This window comes from Phodopus roborovskii, unplaced genomic scaffold (genome assembly GCF_943737965.1).
Source record: "Phodopus roborovskii unplaced genomic scaffold, PHOROB, whole genome shotgun sequence".
NCBI classification, from domain to species: Eukaryota; Metazoa; Chordata; class Mammalia; order Rodentia; family Cricetidae; genus Phodopus; species Phodopus roborovskii.
This window is the reverse complement of record NW_026126629.1, coordinates 4,978,264-4,996,350: the sequence shown is the minus strand read 5'-3', so window position 1 is coordinate 4,996,350 and position 18,087 is coordinate 4,978,264. Positions and strand designations below refer to the sequence as shown.

General features: G+C 47.8%; 1 protein-coding gene across 3 annotated transcripts in view; it reads left to right on the top strand.

The window, feature by feature from the left end:
* Rarb (retinoic acid receptor beta) overlaps positions 1-18,087 on the top strand; it is a 327,357-nt gene that overhangs the window by 298,412 nt on the left and 10,858 nt on the right. For all 3 annotated transcript variants that reach the window (XM_051206800.1, XM_051206801.1, XM_051206803.1), the window contains exon 4: positions 13,792-13,952. In XM_051206800.1, coding sequence (XP_051062757.1) covers positions 13,792-13,952 — 161 coding nt within the window. The remainder of the gene's footprint in view (positions 1-13,791; positions 13,953-18,087) is intronic.

Genomic DNA, 18,087 nt, shown 5'->3' with positions numbered 1-18,087 from the left:
GGATACCCTGATTGATTATCAGCCTTACAAATGTTTAGCACATTTCTCACTTCTCTAATAATCAGAATAATCTAATTTTCAATGTCATTTAATGTACTCCATTCAAGGTTATAATAGATCATATTTCTAACAAAGCACAGCAATTATGTAATGAATAATACAGGAGGACTAGCATTCAGATTCCCTTCATTTTAAAGCCATGCCAAGGGAAAAGACTTAGAAAGCCCATCCCTTTAAATGTGGCACACACCCCAAATCTTTGCTGGCACTGGGTAGTTCATTGAAAGTCTTCCCAGAAGGCTTCACCCCACCCAAACATTCGAGGGAGGAAACGAGACTCAAACCCTTACCCTATACATTAAGGTACACTTGAACAAAGTGATAGGTTGATGGGAGACTTACTGACCTTCTGCGGTTATTACTGCTTTCTTCCTTTTTTGATGCACACTGTCTTGGAGAAATATTATGTTTCAATTCGGAATATTTCTCCGTCATCCCTCATAACAGCTGCTAATGTTGTGGGTGTTTGAGGATGAGCCGTGATCCTTTCATGAGGAGTCTGACTCTGTATTTAGAACCTAACATGTTGGGTTATGTTTACTGTGTATTTCTCAAGAGACCTGAGTCACTTTGGGAAGCCAAGTATGCTTCTTATATTTGTGACTTGGCGTCTAGTCCCCCTGAGTCCACATCTAGGGTAGTACTATAAGTTCAATGCGATTGCCTATTGAGTATAAAATGGTATTGGATCTTGGCAGCTACTAACAGCCCTGAAGGAGAGCCTCCTTTTATGTTTTATGTTGGTGACAGGAATTTAGGTGGGATGACATGGTATTGCCTGAGGGCTTTTAGAGCCCACAGGAGGGGCACTGTACAGCAGGCGCACTATGCAGCGGGTGGGGACAGTTCTATGAGAACTGCAGGAGCTGTGGAGTTTCCAGGAGGTGTAAGTAGAAGCAATGGTAGGACAGTGCAAATAGATGAGTCACAAATCTTGATGCAGGCCAGCGGATGCAGCAGTGGGACCAGAGGCTGGGGAAGCCAGGCCCGGGAGGTGGTCAGCATACTCACTGCACATATGATGATAACATGTGTCCATCTTAAGGTGTTTGGCAAGCCAGAACTTTAAAGACCACAGGCCTCTGCATTTGGAGCTGACCCAAGAACTCTGGGAATGGCTTTTCAGTTCCAAGTGCCACATTTTAAAATGGACATTTTCTGGGACTGCACATCATCCAGGGTGGCTGACCACGACATGTACCCACAAACTTGTTTTCTTTTCAGTGTGATTGAAAGCATTGGAAATAGATGAGGTGAAGTAAGCCAAGCCAAAGGGAAGCTGCATGCTATAACTTTCAGGGACTGTGAGGGAGGAAGACGAACTATACCATGCTTACTCCTGCTGAGGCCATATTGGCTTAGCATCTCCCTGAGCTCATTGCCATGTTTAAAACTCAAGGCCACCAGTCCTGAGTCCAGGTTTAGACAGCCACTCAAGCCCATTCCCACTTGGTTCTGAGATTGTCCAAGAGCTGAGATCCTAGATGACCCTGTGTTTTCGATGTAGAATTCTACATCTGTAGTCAGAGCTGTGCTCAGAAGGGCACTTGATCCCTGGAGGTATTCTCTAAAGAGGCCCTTGTCACTTCAGCAAGTACTGGTTGGGAGAGTGCAGACTCTGAGTTAGTGTACCCAGCTGCAAAAGCTGTCCACACTGTTGAAGTCAGCAGTGCATGAGACATCACTCTGTGTGTGTGTGTGTGTGTGTGTGTGCGTGCGCGCACACACACACACGCGCGCGCGCACCTGTCTGTCTGTCTTACTCCATCTGGAGTGCCATAGCAATAATAATGTAGGCTTGAATGTCACAGATATCAGAAACTTGGGTGTCCAATGGTGCCCAGGAAGTATCTAGTGAGACCTCATGTTCTGACAGACAGAGAGACAAAGAGACAGACAGATATTTTCTTGCTGTAGCTTCACATCCTAGACAAGATGGTGAGCCCTCTGTGGACTGCTACAAGGACCCTAAACCCATTTACAGGGGCTGTACCCTCACGTCAGTATCATTTCCTATCAGTCACCTCTGCACATACCATGCTGGGAAGGATGCTCACAGTGGAAAGGATGACACTCTGGGGAAAGGGCCACACTGATGAGGATGGTCCCCTGGAGAGAGAGTGTTCACACTGGACCAGGTGTCACACTAGACAGGACATTCACAGTTCAACATAAGAATCCACTGGTATGGAAGCACTTAGAATTTCAGAGCTAGACGTTCAGCCTGTGACTGGCAGCTACCATGCTAAGGGTTCTACAACTGGTTTCCTGGGCTCTCTACCAAGTGTAAGAACCACATTGGCTCCAGGGAAGGGAAACTTTGGAAAGAAGAAAAAAATAACCATTTAACAAATGACAGCATGGGCTGGACTACAGTACAGATTCTAAGGTAGGATTAGGAGTTCAAGGTCAGCCTTGGACATATAGCAAGGCCTTCTGTTGATCAATGCCTTGTAGGCTGAGGGGCTTTGTCTTCTGGAGTGCAGATGCACTGCTGGCATCACTGTCTGATGGACAGAGTTAGCGTTGTCATAGAGATGATAGTCTCTGCATCCTTCCCCTTCCTATACAAGTTACAGTACATAGTTAGGAGGGTCTCTTTCTAACTAAGTCACTCCAAAGGAAGCCAGGGGTCACGAATTACCTAGAGGGTCTCTGAAGGCCTAGGAAGGAAATGATTCAGGAGGATGCCACCTCTGAGCCTGAATCATGCTACCCCTGGCACTGGCACATAAACAGACTGTATTCATTGTGACTTCCATGCCAATGCTCCCACAACCTGAGCACTTTCTACCCGGCTATTCACCAATCATTATTTGAGAGTATGTGTGTGTTGTCATTGGTCCCCACTACACTTGGCATGTTTGAAGGTGACTTCTGGTACCCCAAGAGCTGAAGCATCCCTCCCTGCTCCCAGACACCTCTCAAGCCACTGCTCAGCTCCCTGGCCCTATTTATGCTACCAAACTCTACTCACGCTCAACCTAGCATGCTCTACACTCTGTTGGCTGCCACTCATCTCAGATGTCCCTTCTTTGGTGGAAATGTCTCTGGTCAGTCCCTTCCTTCCCCTTCCCTGATCGGGCAGAAGTCTGTCCTACATACTGCTCCCCGTGCATACTCTCAGGATATAGCTGCACAGCAATCACATGTTTAGGTGAAGAATACATCTTCCTTCTGCCATGCATGTAGGGATGATGCAGACTGTTCAGACAAAGATATTTGAAAGGGGGTTGGTGCTCATCGCGGAACAACAAAACAGCATCTTCATTGCCTGATGACTAATGTACAGTGAAAAATGAACACATGAAAGTCATGGTGGAGGTTATTTTCTTTGCTGTTACATATCCTCAGTTCTCCAATGTGGATTTATTGTACACACAACTTCCTAACACCCAAGGGCAGCTTTCAGCTTAACAGCATGCACATCAGAGTGCAGAGGTCAAATTCTGTCTAGGGTTTATCTCCTCCAGGTTTTCCTGGAATACAACCCAGCAGTTCACACACAGCCTTCTTATCTTTTGTGGTACAAGCTCAGTTGAGTTCTAACAGGGACAATGAAGACCCAGAAAACCTAAAATATTTCTGTGTCCGAAATCTCATGAGAAATGTTGCTCTCTCCCCAAGTCCAGATGTGACTCAGGGTGATCATGCAATGCTGACCCCACCTGTCACTGGGTCCCTATAATAGTGAAGTAAAACTATTGTGTGAATGAGGGTGTTACTAAACTGACAAACAGCTTCCCTAGCCTTTATATTTAATTTGTGGGAAGTTATTTTCCCTACCATAAGCAATATTTGCAACCCCCTGATAGCCTCAGTCATTCCTCAGTTTCCTCCAGTGTTTTCCAGGATGTCCTGTAGAGTCTAAGACCTGATAGTGTTCAAAGTCCTCATGAAACAAAAGTGTCAGAGCTATACAATCTATTAATACACACACGTGAACCACACACTTTAAATCACTTCCAGATTATTTAGAATACACGCTATAATGTAAATACTGTACAATATGAGATTATATTATGTGAGGAGTAATGACAAGAAAAATAATCCATGTGTGTTCAGTACAGATACACTGTGCCAATTTCTTTTCTTCCTTGTGGTTATTTGTGTCTGGGATCGTGAAGATTGCCAATGGCAAGGCCTGCTACACTTGGCCCTGCCATCTCTATACTCTCCTTAAAGGTATTCCTCTTGCACAAGCCATTCTTGCCCTCACTACACACACACTCACACACACACACACACACAGAGAGAGAGAGAGAGAGAGAGAGAGAGAGAGAGAGAGAGAGAGAGCACTTTAAACTGGGACTTGCATATGAGAGAAAACATGGTGTGTGTCTTACTGAGTCTGGTTTATTTCGCTTACCATAACGGTCTTCAGTTCCATCTATTTCCTGCTAATGTTATGATTTCATTTTTTTCTCTATGGTTAAATGGAATCCCATTGTGTATATGTGCCACCTATTCTTTATCCAGCCATTGCCTGGTGGCTGTCTAGGCTGGCTCCACTCTGTGGCTATTGTAAATGGTGCAGCAAGGAACGGATGTGGCAGCATCTCTGTGGCATGCGACACAGGAGTTTCTCCCTTGTCTTCACTTCCTAACACAGCACCCTGTCCACTGCTCGCTTGCTTTTTCCTGTTCTGGGCTTCTTCACAGATTTGTCATGACCACATAGCAGCGCAGCTCAGTTTGTTCCCCATTGTCCTCCAGGAACAACAGTCTAGGCAGCCTGAGCTCCTTGTTTTTTCCCAGATGGTCCCAGCCTGGACCGCCCTGGATGCCCGGGCTATGCTGCTCACTGATCAGTCACGGTGAGCGTGGAGTGTGGGGTGCAGCATGCCTGTGTGTGTGCAGCATGTGTCTTGGATATGCTCCTCCTTCACTCTAAGGGTCCTGACTTTGCTCTCATGCTGTGGACCCACACTGTGAGTGGCAGCCACAGAAAGTCCTTTGTCACTGCTTGTTTGCCCTGCTCTGCACGTCTCTTTGCAGTCTCCAAGGAGCCTCTACCTTCTCAGGCTTTAGCAGGTCTCCTTCTGCTTAAAGGCAGAAGAAGTCACATTCTGCTGCCTGTGGACCAGGGTTTGCTTGTTAGAGGAAGGGCAAAGGAAAAGAACTATGAAGCTGGGGCTGGGGCGTTTGGTGTGTTGTTTCTTAGAATACTTTTTGCTTTTGGTTTTGCTTTGGCTCCTTGGCATAAGCATTCCTGGGAGGAGAAACATTGACCTCTGTTAACGACAGGCATTTAAGTATGTGGCTACAAGTGATAAGGAGAATGGCAAAGATGGCTTGTTTCCTTTACAGTACTGTCCCCTGAGGCTCAGGATCAGTGGGACAGAAGGAAGGCTTGTGTGGTCTCAGCTGGACTCATTCCTTTAATAGATGGGCAACTGGAGCTGCTTCATTGATACTGGAAGGCAAACTGGCAGCAGTACCGGGCGGGCAACAATGCGTGTGCTGAGACCCACGTGACACAGGTGGATTTTTGCTATTTGATCTCCTGACTTTCTTTTTTCTTGGCCCGGGAGTGGTTACTCCATAGCATGCAAGGGCAGACAAGCCAAGAAGAGAAATTCCTTTTACATTTGTGTTATAGAGCCCAATCTTTGGAAAAGGAGAAAGTCCTGAGTCATTTTATACCCAGTATATGCTGGGGAACTAGAGGTGTTTGTGTTCAAGTCGTGGCTCTATAGGCCAATGACTGTGTGACCTCTGAGAGGCTCAGACTCAGTTTCTCCATGTGTAACCTTGGGAGGCAAATAACTGGAAAATTAAATGACAGAATTACGGGAAGCACTTGGCAGAGCATATAACATCCCTCAGCCTTGAAGGGATGCGACATGTTAAGCTGGTGTTGGGACAAGCTGTACTCACTACTGTGACAGGGCCAGAAGTCCAGGCCACACAGCATACTAGCGATTTCAGAAACAAGTTTGTCTGCCCCCAGAAGGAGACCTTAAGTGTGAGTAGGTTAAAATGTTTCCAATCTTTGCTTCCTAAAGGCAAGGGCAAGGAATGATCAACGTTTCCTCCTCCATCCTCCTTGCTGAACACATATTCTCTCTCTCTCTCTTTCTCTCTCTCTTTCTCTCTCTCTCTTTCTCTCTCTTTCTCTCTCTTTCTCTCTCTCTGTCTGTCTGTCTCTGTCTCTCACATACCCCCACTGTCTGCATCAGAACCCGACATACAGAAGCAACTAAAATGTTAGTTTCAAGGTCTGAATGTCATTCACATTAATTTCAAAAAAGACTGGGACAGAAGGAACACAGGGAGCCTAAAGGATCGGCTGGCACTCTCTGTTCCACTATTCCAATAGAAGTGCCTGCTCCCCCGGCTCTGGCTGCAGCCAGTCACGTTCTGGGCGTATGTCGAGTTATCCATTGCACATTCCAAGGGACAACATGGGCACCTGGAATCGCACACATTTAATCTTGAACCTCTTGTCCCTTACCAAGGTGAGAGTTGTCACAGGCCCTTCCCAGCATCCTCTGCTCTGGCTCCAACTCACCATCCCTCCTTGATTCAGAACTTTCTTGAGTTTGCCCTGGAGCTTCCAGCAACCGCCTCAAGTGATCTCTGCCCCAGCCACCACTTCATCATGAACAAATGGACTCTTCTGCTACTGTGACTGCCAGAAACAACATAGTGAACTTAAAAATCATAGTTTCCTTGGCAAAATTCCCCAGCCTACAGGGGAACCCTACACTGAAGTCCCACATCTAGCCTGATATACAAGCCCTGCCCCATGTGATGCACACTCAGGTTGCTTCCATCACCTCTGTAAGCAGTGACCTTCCAAGCTTTCCCAGAAGGGGTCCCCGTGGGCCTCTACGAAGACCTCTTACAGCTCTTTGGGATATCCATGCGGCCTTTCTTTCCATAAACGCAGTTGATTTACCGATTGCTTCTACAGGCTTATTGCAGAAAGCCATATTTTCAAATACTGTTTCATTTGTTTCATGAGTTGGTTTTTCTAATGTTTTCATTTTAATTTTTAAAACGAGCTTAGAAAGTACCAGGTTTCCATACAGCATTTTCTGTTTCTAGTGTTTATTTTAGTGTGTGTGCTGTCCACTGAAGACATACAGAGGTCATCTAAATGAAACACACCGTAGGAATACCCACACATCCATATGTAGATTATTCTTCTAATGGCTCAGATTTCAAAAATTTATTTGAAAATATGCAAGAGTTTCTATATATCAATGTTCTAGATGTGGCATTAATTTTTCCAAATGTTGGCTGACATCTAGAAACCCAATGGCCACTTTTCCATCCCTCAGATGACTTGTAGGTGCAGGTCACATGGACCCTCTAGGCAGTTGACACAGCTGACCATTTTACGTTTGTTCATCCCTAATGCTAGGATAACCACCCTTTTTCGTCTGAAGTAGACCCTGAACTCTGCTCTCAGCATTGGAGGTTTTAAAAACAAAGCCAAGGACTGGGTATGGTGTTGCACTCCTTTAATTCCAGTACTTGGAAGGCAGAGAAAGGTAGACTTCTGTGAGTTGGAGACAAGCCTCATCTCGGTGGCAAGTTCCAGGACAGCCAGGGCTACATCGGGAGACCCTGTCTAAAACTTAAGTAAACAAATAAGTAAATGATATAATATAATGTAAAAAGCAAGGCAAGTAGCGGGTGAGTCTTGTTCCCAGTCAGATGGCTAAGCCAGGCCCAGTGTCTTCCACTCCCGTTGTCATGTGTTAAGGCCATGGCCTCAGCCTTCATCTACAAAGGACAACCATTGCAAGTGCAAAGTCAGAGATGCAAGGGTATCACTCAAGTGATACTTCAGTGCCAGAGGAATGGCTCAAAGGACCACCAACTGACACGGAAAGATTACAGAAACTGTCTGCAATCACTCGGTTGTGCATGCCCAGTGCCTGCCCTTACACAGCACAGCACACCAGAATGTTCTCTTTGCCCACTGAGCCCAGGCAGAGGTGGGCAGGGTAGGTGATTGGTTGCTTTGTGTTTGCATGCTTTGCAGTCCTGGGGATTAAACCCAATGCCTCACATGCAAGAGGTAGCACTTCCTGTGACCCTGTATCACCAGGCTTCTCGTTAATTATTCTTGTCTGCTATGGGCCTCACTGTATTATTGTCCAGGCTAGCCTTAAACTTTTGATCCTCCTGCTCAAGCTTCTGCAGTGACTAGGAAGACAAGCACTTGTCACCAAGCCCATCGCCTTTGCCATCTTTTGTAGAGTTAAACTGAAAGGGATTCCTGTAGTTCACATGTCATTGAAAGAGAGCTTCAATACCCTAAACCATTGTCTTGCAAGTGTGGCCACCAGAAAAACACATCCACCACAACAGGGTTGGCCATGCCTGCTGAGGTGGAGGAGGGAAAGGAATGGAACAATGTCAACATGCACAGATAGGGTCTCCATTCCTAAAAGTCACAAGGGGAATGGCATGTTTAGAATCGTCTCCATGGTCTCATTAATATAAAGTAGTTTGAGAAGCATTTGGCCTCTGGTCAGGTGGTATACAAGGTTTCCCTCTGCTGCTCAGAGTAGCTTTAGGACCTTGCTAAACTTTTGAGATGCTACATCCAGATCGTTTCATCTACACTTGACTACAGAATTCTACTGAATCTACAGAAATCTGACAGTGTTCCTCTCTGCTCCCTGGCACAATGGGAGCCCACTTGGCAGTTGTGAGGGTATGGAGTCCTTCGACAAGCACAGCCATGTGGCATGCTGGGAGATGTGTGGAGTGGCTGGAAATCAAGGTCCCAAGGAACAACAGGATTATTTCATTACTCAGACACTCAGGGTGCTCTGGGCTCGGGCTGGTGCAATAGTACCTACAAACTGAATGGAAAGAAAGCCCAGCCCCTGCCTTGCCGTCACTCATCTTCCTCTTTGTGTCTGAGTTCCAACCAGTATATGTGTGCCATGTTCTTTACTAGGAGGCAGACAGCCTCCACCTTCCGGGAGTGGAGGAAGCATTCTTGCACCCAGCTCAGCCCACCCTCACACTAGGATCGTCCTTAAGTGCTTGAGCAGCAACTGCCAACCCTCAAGTTAGGGGAAAGGAACCTTAGCAATTAGTGATTCATCACCTGCCTTCAAGTCTCGAGTTCATTTACATACGTAGTCCAGGAGTGTCTTTAAACTCAGATTAGACCATACTTCCATGTTCTCGTGAGCCTCTCAGGACAGTAGTCACAGCATGGCTTCAGACCAGCTGTGACTCACTATTCTTGCAGTTAGCAGGGAGCTGAGGAGTCAGAATGTGCCAGTTTCAGACTTTAATTTCAAGCAAGAATAAATAGGCCGGTGTGCTCCCTTTGCTAATGTGAAAATGAAAAAGTCTTTACGAACAAAATACAGCATCACTAGTATTTTCTCTTGTTGATGACAAGAAGTTTTCAGGAGAGCATTGTTGTCCTCTTCCTGGGCCCATGTGGGGCTTGCAGCTTTCCCGTGTTTCCTGCATTAAATTTTTATCGTGTGTATGAAAATCAATATTCCAGATACATGCACAAGTGCACACATTAAAATGAACATAGCTTCATTTATTTCCATGATTAGACATTCAAATAAAAGTGCTTGGGTGTCTGTTTTCATATTCATAGGTCTGGATCTGTACATCAGAGGTATTTGTATAAGTGACACTTTTATTACATTCATTTCATTTGCAATATGATAGTGGATCATAAATATGTTACTTTCATGCCACCAAATCTGATTTGTAACGCTTTGCCCCTCATGAGCAGAATGCTTGATATTTATGAAGCACCTTTACTCTAGGAAGTGCTTTGCAAACATCGGGCCAGGTCCTATCATAGGTGCATAAATCACACACCCCCACCCTTACATCACCCTCCTGGCCACTGCTGAAAGGGCAGGCGCACTCCATGACTCCTCTGCAGACCACTAGGTGACAGCAAGGCTGTTAATTTTAGGAGGCAACAGTTCATATGAACTGCGTCTGGCCACACACATGCCCCCCACAAAGGGATGGAACCCTTATTTAGTCACCCATCCATGAATGGCACTCCTTGTCATTCACAGCACAGTCCCTGAAAACCCACTGTGAGTTGGGCCTTATTAAGCTTTGGGGATATAGAGGAAGTAAAATAAAGCCTTGCCTTTTCTGTAGTCCCCAGAGCAGCAGGGCAGGGAACAGACTGTGATGCAAATTGACCATGTATGCCCCTATATCCCCACCCACTGTCTTCTCAGGAGTGGACTGCTGGGAAGCTGCTTGTCAGCCCCCATGGCCACTGTGGATGGGTGGCTGTGTGCAACAGCCAGGTGCTTTGTGGGAGAGAGAAGTTTGAGGCTGCCCCAAAGCCCAGTTCCACACCCCAGGCTCCCAGAGAAAGGGATCATGGGCTCTCTGCCCAATGCCCTCCCTGCCCTCTCAGTGTACCCTCCTCATGCCCTGCATCACCACCTGCCATCACAGTGAGGACCTCACACAGCATTGTGCATGCAGGGTTCTCAGTGATGTCACAGACTTCATTATCATTCTCTGTGACATGCATCATGCAGCACTAACGAGCCACCACTTACATGGAGTTCAGAACCAGCCAGGTCACCTGCAAGATGTGGACAGTATCCACATCCTCTCCATCCCTCCAGGTTGCCATGAGGCATGTAGGATGCTGTCAGGTTAAAATGAGCAGTCCAGGGTTCAGCTTGCAGTAGATGTGCAGTAGGGCCACTGGTCCTGGGAGGATTCATCCCTCTAGTGTCCAGAATGGCTCCATTCAGAGGCAGAGGCTTTGGGAAAACAGCACACAGCTTTCTGGGAGCAACTGCTACAGAAAGGCCCTGGGCCTGCTCATTTCCTTTGAAGTCTCCCCCTTTCTCTGCTTTCCTATGGATTCCACTGAAATCTTGCTCTGTGGTTTTCAGGGAGGGGGTTGCTGATCCCTAGAAAGGAAATGATGATGAATGGCTGGCCCAGTTCCTGGAGGATTCCATGAGTTTAAGACACGGGCTGCCCCTCACTGGAACTGCTCGGATGTGTGGTTGAGGGTCAAAGGTGACATCTGGCCTCTGGTTCTGGTTTAGTGACTATCTGTTTGGAGAAACTCTCTCTGAAAGCTACATAGCTTAGCTTAGTCGTGACGATGTACCCTTCAGTGTGCTATGTTCATGAATTAACAATCTTGTACCACTATGAAGTCCAGACACCCCCCTCCTCAAGGAGAAACACTACAACCAATACTCCTGCTCCCCAATCCCCTTCTCCCAATCCAACTCTTCCCAACCATTTCTGTCCATCTATGGGTATTGCATACAAATGGGAAGGTATGTCATATGGTGTGTGGTGGTTTGAAAGAAAATGTCCTCAAAGGGATGGCACTATTAGGAGGTATGGCTTTGTTAGAGTAGATGTGGTTCTATTGGAGGAAGTGTGTCATATAGGCTCAAGACACCTCCAATTGTCTCAGACCACTTCCTGTTGCCTTTGGATCAAGATGTTGACTTCTCCAGCACCATGTCTTCCTGCATGCTACCATATTCCCAGCTGCCATACTCCCTGCCATGATGATAATGGACTAAAGCTTCAAAACTGTTAGCTACCACCACAAGTAAATATTTTCCTTTTAAGAGTTGCTGTGATCATAGTGTCTCTTCACAGCAATAGAACCCCTTAAGACAAATGGTCTTTGTCAACTGGCTTCTTCTCTCAGCAGTTTTCAGAGTTTGCCTATGGTGTAACCTGCATCACTATTTCACACTATTTCATTTCTTTCAATATTCAAGCAATATTCCATGGTTTGACAAGCCATTTGGTTTATATACCATCCAAGATGGGCATGTATGCTGTTCTACCCCCAAGCTGTTCAGAGTCGGTGGTGGAAATAGTGAGATTCATGGTTGCATTTTTTATGCATATTGCTGTTGAGTTAGTTCTCAGAGGTGTGTGGCAAGAAAAGAGCTGCTGGGTCATGTGGTAATTGTAAGGAATAGCAAAGTTCTCTCAGAGCTGCTTGGGAAAGACCCTTTTCGTTGACTAAAGCAGAGGCATGTCAAAGGAGGGGTCTAATCTGTTGTACAGGAGCCTGAGACATACAAGGCTTCGGGATACAGTATTCTCTCATGTGTCCACTTCCTTGGTAGTAAGTGGAGCTGGTAAAGAGAGAACTTGGCAGCTCTCTTCCTTGAGAGGGATTAGGTGAGTTCTGTGGTCAAACCTCCAGGTTCAGGTATCAAGACACCCTCGGAGTGTTCCTCTTTCCATAAGTGGTCCCTCCTGGCCCTGAGAACTGCTTATGTAGACAATGACTTCTCCTCTGTGCCTTTGACCACTGCCACTTCCTTCCATTCCTTCCCCCATCCCCATCCTGTCTCCCCTTTCATTCACCTCCCCATCTCCTGTCCATTCAGGGCCTGAGGACTTCCTAGTAAGGACACTGTGTGTCCTGGTGACCTGTGTGCCCTTGGGGAGGCAGCCAGGCCAAATCCTCTTAGGCAGATCAGATTATGACCTGGGTCATCTTGCATCCCACATGCCCAGGTCATGCTGGCATTGTACACATCTAGGCAGCCTGGGTCCTGCCACCCTGGTGGCTATGGACTCCCTGGAGGGTTCATGTGGTATCATTTACCTGCCTCCCTGGGTTTCAGGTTCCCACCAAGAGCTAGAGTTTTGCATTGCACTCATTTAGAGCCATGGAGAGAGCTGGCCCTAAGAGGGGGCTGTCTCATAGCTCTGAGTCATGATCCCTCTGTGTACCAGTGTCCTGATGGACTGGGATGTGCAGGTCCAGGTGGCACCTATCTGCTGAGGTCCAGCCAGCTACAAATGACCTGAAACGGTGTCTCTGAATGAACGGGTGCCTGATGGCTGAGGGTTTTGTACTGTTTTACATTATAAGTAATGGGATATTGTTTGGTTAACACAGGATGTCTAAGCATAACATGTAAAGGGACATGAGCTGTAGCCTTTTCACCTGCAAGAGGAAATCTTTTTAGGTGCCAGTCAGCAGATTCTGAAAAAACAAAAAAGTAAAGAAATGAGACTGCTCAGATACGACCTGTCAGTCAGGGTTCCTTTGATGGGATAAAAACCATCAAAAAAAAAAAAAAAAAAGGCAAATTGTAGGGTGGGTTATTTCATCGTCTGGGTAGTAGTCCACCAATGAGGGAAATCATGGCAAGAACTTAGTCAGAGCAGGGACCTGGAAGCAGGAAGTGATGCAGAGGTCATGGAGGGATGTTGCTTACTGACTTGCTCCTCATGGCTTGCTCAGCTTGCTCTCTTATACTCCCCCCAGGACTATCTGCCAGGGGTGGCTGGGCCCCAGCATATCAATCGTCCACCAAGATATACCCTACAAGCCTGCCTACAGACAATCTAATGGAGACATTTTCTCAGTTGAGTTTCTTCTTCCCAGATAACTCTAGTTTGTGGCAAGTTGATAAAATAAAAGAAACAAAAGCTCCACCACCTAGCCAGGACAGGATCCTTGCAGCTCAGTCAATTAGGACACCGTTTAGGACCCTTCCCACTCACAACATGCAGCCTGCATTGGAACTTCTTATGGGCCAAGCTTACACAGACTGAAGTGTACACAATGCACATTGAGGAAGGCCAGCACAGTTCTGCCAGAAGCAGTCGAGTTCCTTTCACGGCTGAGAACTGCTCCCGCCTTTCTAGCTGCTCCTATGCCAAGTGTCAGGGCTGGGAGAGGGAACTTCTTGCTCAGGTGCATGGCCTGGCCCTCCATAACCTCTCACATCCCTTTTCCAGCCGTCAGGAATGACAGGAACAAGAAGAAGAAGGAGCCTTCTAAGCAGGAATGCACAGAGAGCTATGAGATGACAGCAGAGCTAGATGACCTCACAGAGAAGATCCGCAAAGCCCACCAAGAAACCTTCCCCTCACTCTGCCAGCTGGGCAAATACACCACGGTAAGAGGCACCTGCCCAGGATGCCAGGAGTGTGGGCACAGGCTCCTGTGCACCCACATAGTTCCCATACAGTTTCCTGTGCTTGGCAAGGATGTTCACCCAGTCCAGCCCTGGGCCTGTCTGGCAGCCAGGCAGGACGCCTGGTGGCTCTCTCCCACATGTGGCATTAGGACAGGGGCTCCAGCAGCTCTTCATCCATGGACACCTATTGTGTGATGGGCTACATGCCATGCACTAGCAGCACAAAGTAATTGCATTTGTATCGCCTCTTAGGGATTTTGGTCTGCTCAAGCCAGGAATGTTTTACATAGGTTGCAGCAAACATATGAGCTGGAGAGAATCTGGGGTCCATCTTTTAAATATCAACCCAGCTATGGATTCCAGGCAGGATTACAGAGCCATAATTCTCTGAGTCATGGTCTGGCTTCTATGAGGATGTGTATAATCTCAGGAAAGCCTGGGAAGGTACAGGACAAGGTGATCTGGGCTTCATGAATAGGTGGTCCCATGTGTTCTAATATTCAGTGAGAAGCAGCTTTTACTAAGGTTACAAATCAATAAAGGGGCAGAGAGAGAGGGGTAAGAGTTTGTGGAAATCTTCAGTTGGAGGAGGCTCCAGGTGGCTCCTGGGACTTCAACTTTTCCAAGGAAGGTTAGCATGTGTTATGTTCAGTAATGTACACTTCCAGTTTGGGGCACACACTGGACACTCAGGAGATACTTAAGGAATGAATGAATGGATACAACTAGACTGCCATTATGACCTCTTTCCATGATTCATATTGTTACCTATATTGCTGGCTAGTAAATGTGCTCAAGGGTTCCCCATCCCCTGGCCAACCTGAGAATGTTCCATCTGTGGAAGCTGAGAAGGATGGAGCATGGCACTTCCTGAGCTTGTGGGTGTCAGAGGCACTTGGCATTCCTGAGCAGCCACAGGTTGTGGCTCCCTAGGGATGGCTAGAATCTTTTCACAAGTTTCTGGGACACTGAAGCAGCTCTACTCAAACCACACTGAAAAGGCATTGTCCAGAATGACTTTTGGTGGTCTCTTCTACCTTTCACCAGAGAAGCAGAAATGCTGGCCAGCCTGCTTGGGCTAAGCCCAGACCCTGCCATTTTGGGGTTCACTGTCCTAGCCCAGAATAAATCAAAGCTAGATGTCTGCCACCAGGAAATTGTCACATTCACATGGGCAGGATGCAAAGAGTGGAAAGGGCAGATATATCAGAGCACAGGCCAAGTGTCACACCTCTCAGCTCTCAGCTGTGTGGTGTGAGCAAATGACTTCTGTCCCACCATGATTTCACCTGTCTGTGGTGCTTTCATGGCTGGGAGGGTGAAGTTACATGATCCCTAGAATGCTTCTGGAGTGGGGCCTGGCATGCGGCAGGGTCATAACAGAAACACCACCCAGCACGCATCCATCCCCTGGATGGGAACCGACTCCACCTTGTCAGTCAACAGCATGTGAGTGTGTGACCAGTGAGAGTTGCCTGTGAACAGGATGTCTCTTCCTTTTGGGAGTAATTATCAGCGACCTTGTTGTGGGCACCACATTATTGTATCAGGCTAGGTGTGAAGGTGAGCCTCAAGCTAAAAGGTAGAGACACCCGCTCAGGTTGGAGCCAAGGGCAAAGTTGAGAAATAGCATCCTGTGTGATAGCACACTGTGCCAGGGAAAGAGACAAGCAGGAAAGGGAAAACATACAGAGCCTTCAAAGACAGCAGCAGCGCCTGTCTTTCAACATGTGCTGGATGGAGAACATTTGATAGCAAATCTTTGTTTTGCACCTGTCATTTACCAAGTAGTCACCATTTGCAGGGACCATGATCAGGACCCTCCCTCCTTTCTCAGTTTGAGGGCTCTGTGAGTAGGGACTGTTGGCCCTGTATACACATGGGTATATACATGGGTAAATCATGGTATGAAAAGATCACGTACCTTTTCCTTTGTTTAGTGGTCCAGTAGTAGACACAGGACTTACTCTGTGCCATGTGCAGTGGTCTAGGCAGATGGAGCTTGAGCCAGCAGCAGCACACAGCTACCAGGAAGTCCTTGCTGTGCAGGAACAAACTAAACTCCTAATGGCATAAAAGGTATAGCCATCAGAGGAGGCAGGTCCCCTGAAAAGGACTGGGAGAGCCAGAGCAGGAGATGCCACCCTGAGTATAGCCACTCTGGACCATGCTCTGCTGACCTCCACATGGCAGTGTCTAATCAGGCCCCCATACTCTGACCCACAAGGTGACAAGATGGAATGGCCCAGTTGTGATGGTTGGTGGGTGCCTCCTTTGGGGACACACATCCAAGTGTGGCCTTTTGCCCCTGGGAGATTGCTCATGCATAGGGCACAGCTCTCTAGAGGCAGCCCCCAAGCTCAGATAAGCAGCCTCCGTAGAGAAACACCCCAGCCTCCTTTTCACCTCAGCGGGATGACTGGGTCTTTTCTGCCCGCATTCTTCTGCAAGGTCCAGCCCCGGCTACCTCAGTGGTGACACTTTCTGACTCACTCGAGCTTCCTGCCATGGAATGCCATGGAATAGTGTCTCTCCTTTCAGATAAGATACCTCATCCAAATCTTAGTTTTAACGACTGAGGGTTTTCTAATCCCTTCCTATGCACCCTGCTTTGGGGCCAATCTGTTCTGTTAGTTCTGTGTTGCAGGGGCAAAAGGCCCAACAGAAGCAGCTCACGGGAGGAAATTGTTATTTTGGCTCATAGTTCAGAGGATGTGCCGTGGTAGAGAAGTGGGGGGGTGCTCCCACTCATGGCAAGGGGAGTGGGGAGAGTGTGAGGTGCTCCCACTCATGGCAAGGGGAGTGGGGAGAGTGTGAGGTGCTCCCACTCATGGCAAGGGGAGTGGGGAGAGTGTGGGGTGCTCCCACTCATGGCAAGGGGAGTGGGGAGAGTGTGGGGTGCTCCCACTCATGGCAAGGGGAGTGGGGAGAGTGTGAGGTGCTCCCACTCATGGCAAGGGGAGTGGGGAGAGTGTGGGGTGCTCCCACTCATGGCAAGGGGAGTGGGGAGAGTGTGGGGTGCTCCCACTCATGGCAATGGAAGTGGAGAGAGTGTGGGGTGCTCCCACTCATGGCAATGGAAGTGGAGAGAGTGTGAGGTGCTCCCACTCATGGCGAGGGGAGTGGGGAGAGTGTGGGGTGCTCCCACTCATGGCAATGGAAATGGAGAGAGTGTGAGGTGCTCCCACTCATGGCAGGGGAAGGTGGATGAAGTGACCAAGAAGCAAAAGTTACAGGGACAAACAGTATCTCAATATAGCCTTAATGACTCTGACCCTGCTCCAGCTAATCCTTGTCAGTGTGTGGTTCCATGGTCTCCAGAAGCAGCAGCATCTGCCTGGGACCAAGTACCCAGACATGAACATTTCCAATTCAAACCACCATTGAGTCCACCTGGCTCCTGGCGGCCACCAGTCCCAAATGAGGGACCTTGTCAATGGGATAGGAGAGAGAGAAGCTTAAGTGCATCAGAGGCTAGGCCCTCCCTCCCGGCAGCAGGACAGCCTTCAGCACAGTTACCACTGCTCTGAGCCGCCTCCAGCTGCTCCTTTATTCTTGCCATCTCTGCACAGATCTGGCTTTGTTTCCAGGGCAAGGAACCTCAAATCCTTTCTGGAAGTAGGTGGGAACACACATAAATAACAGCAGCCACAGCACATCCTCTGCAGTCTCCCAGTTCCGAACTCAGCATTTGTTCACAGCTTTTTATAGGGAGCCAGTTGCTTCAAAGGCAAGAAACTTCCTGCCCCTTTCCTGGGATGATACACATGCCAGGCGCCTTTGGCATAGGCAGAGAGCCGACCTTTCACTGTGGCTTTTATTTCCCAAGTTACAGTTAGTCATTCAGGGATGCATTGGCAGGTCCAGAGAGAAGTGAGGATGGATAAAGGAAGGACACAAACCCTCTTCCCCAGACCTGAGCTGCAAGCCCACCACCAGGCTCCGAGCTGTGTGATGCTGCTTAGGTGGCACTTACATCACCCTCTGCGCCTGGACTCCTCATCTCTAGAATGGTTATTTTGATAGTATAGGCCCCATGTGTGGCCAGATGGTTCTGTAAGTCTTATACAGTTTCTGGCAGAAATTGTATGCAGAGTGGAGGGTTGTCCCCTGG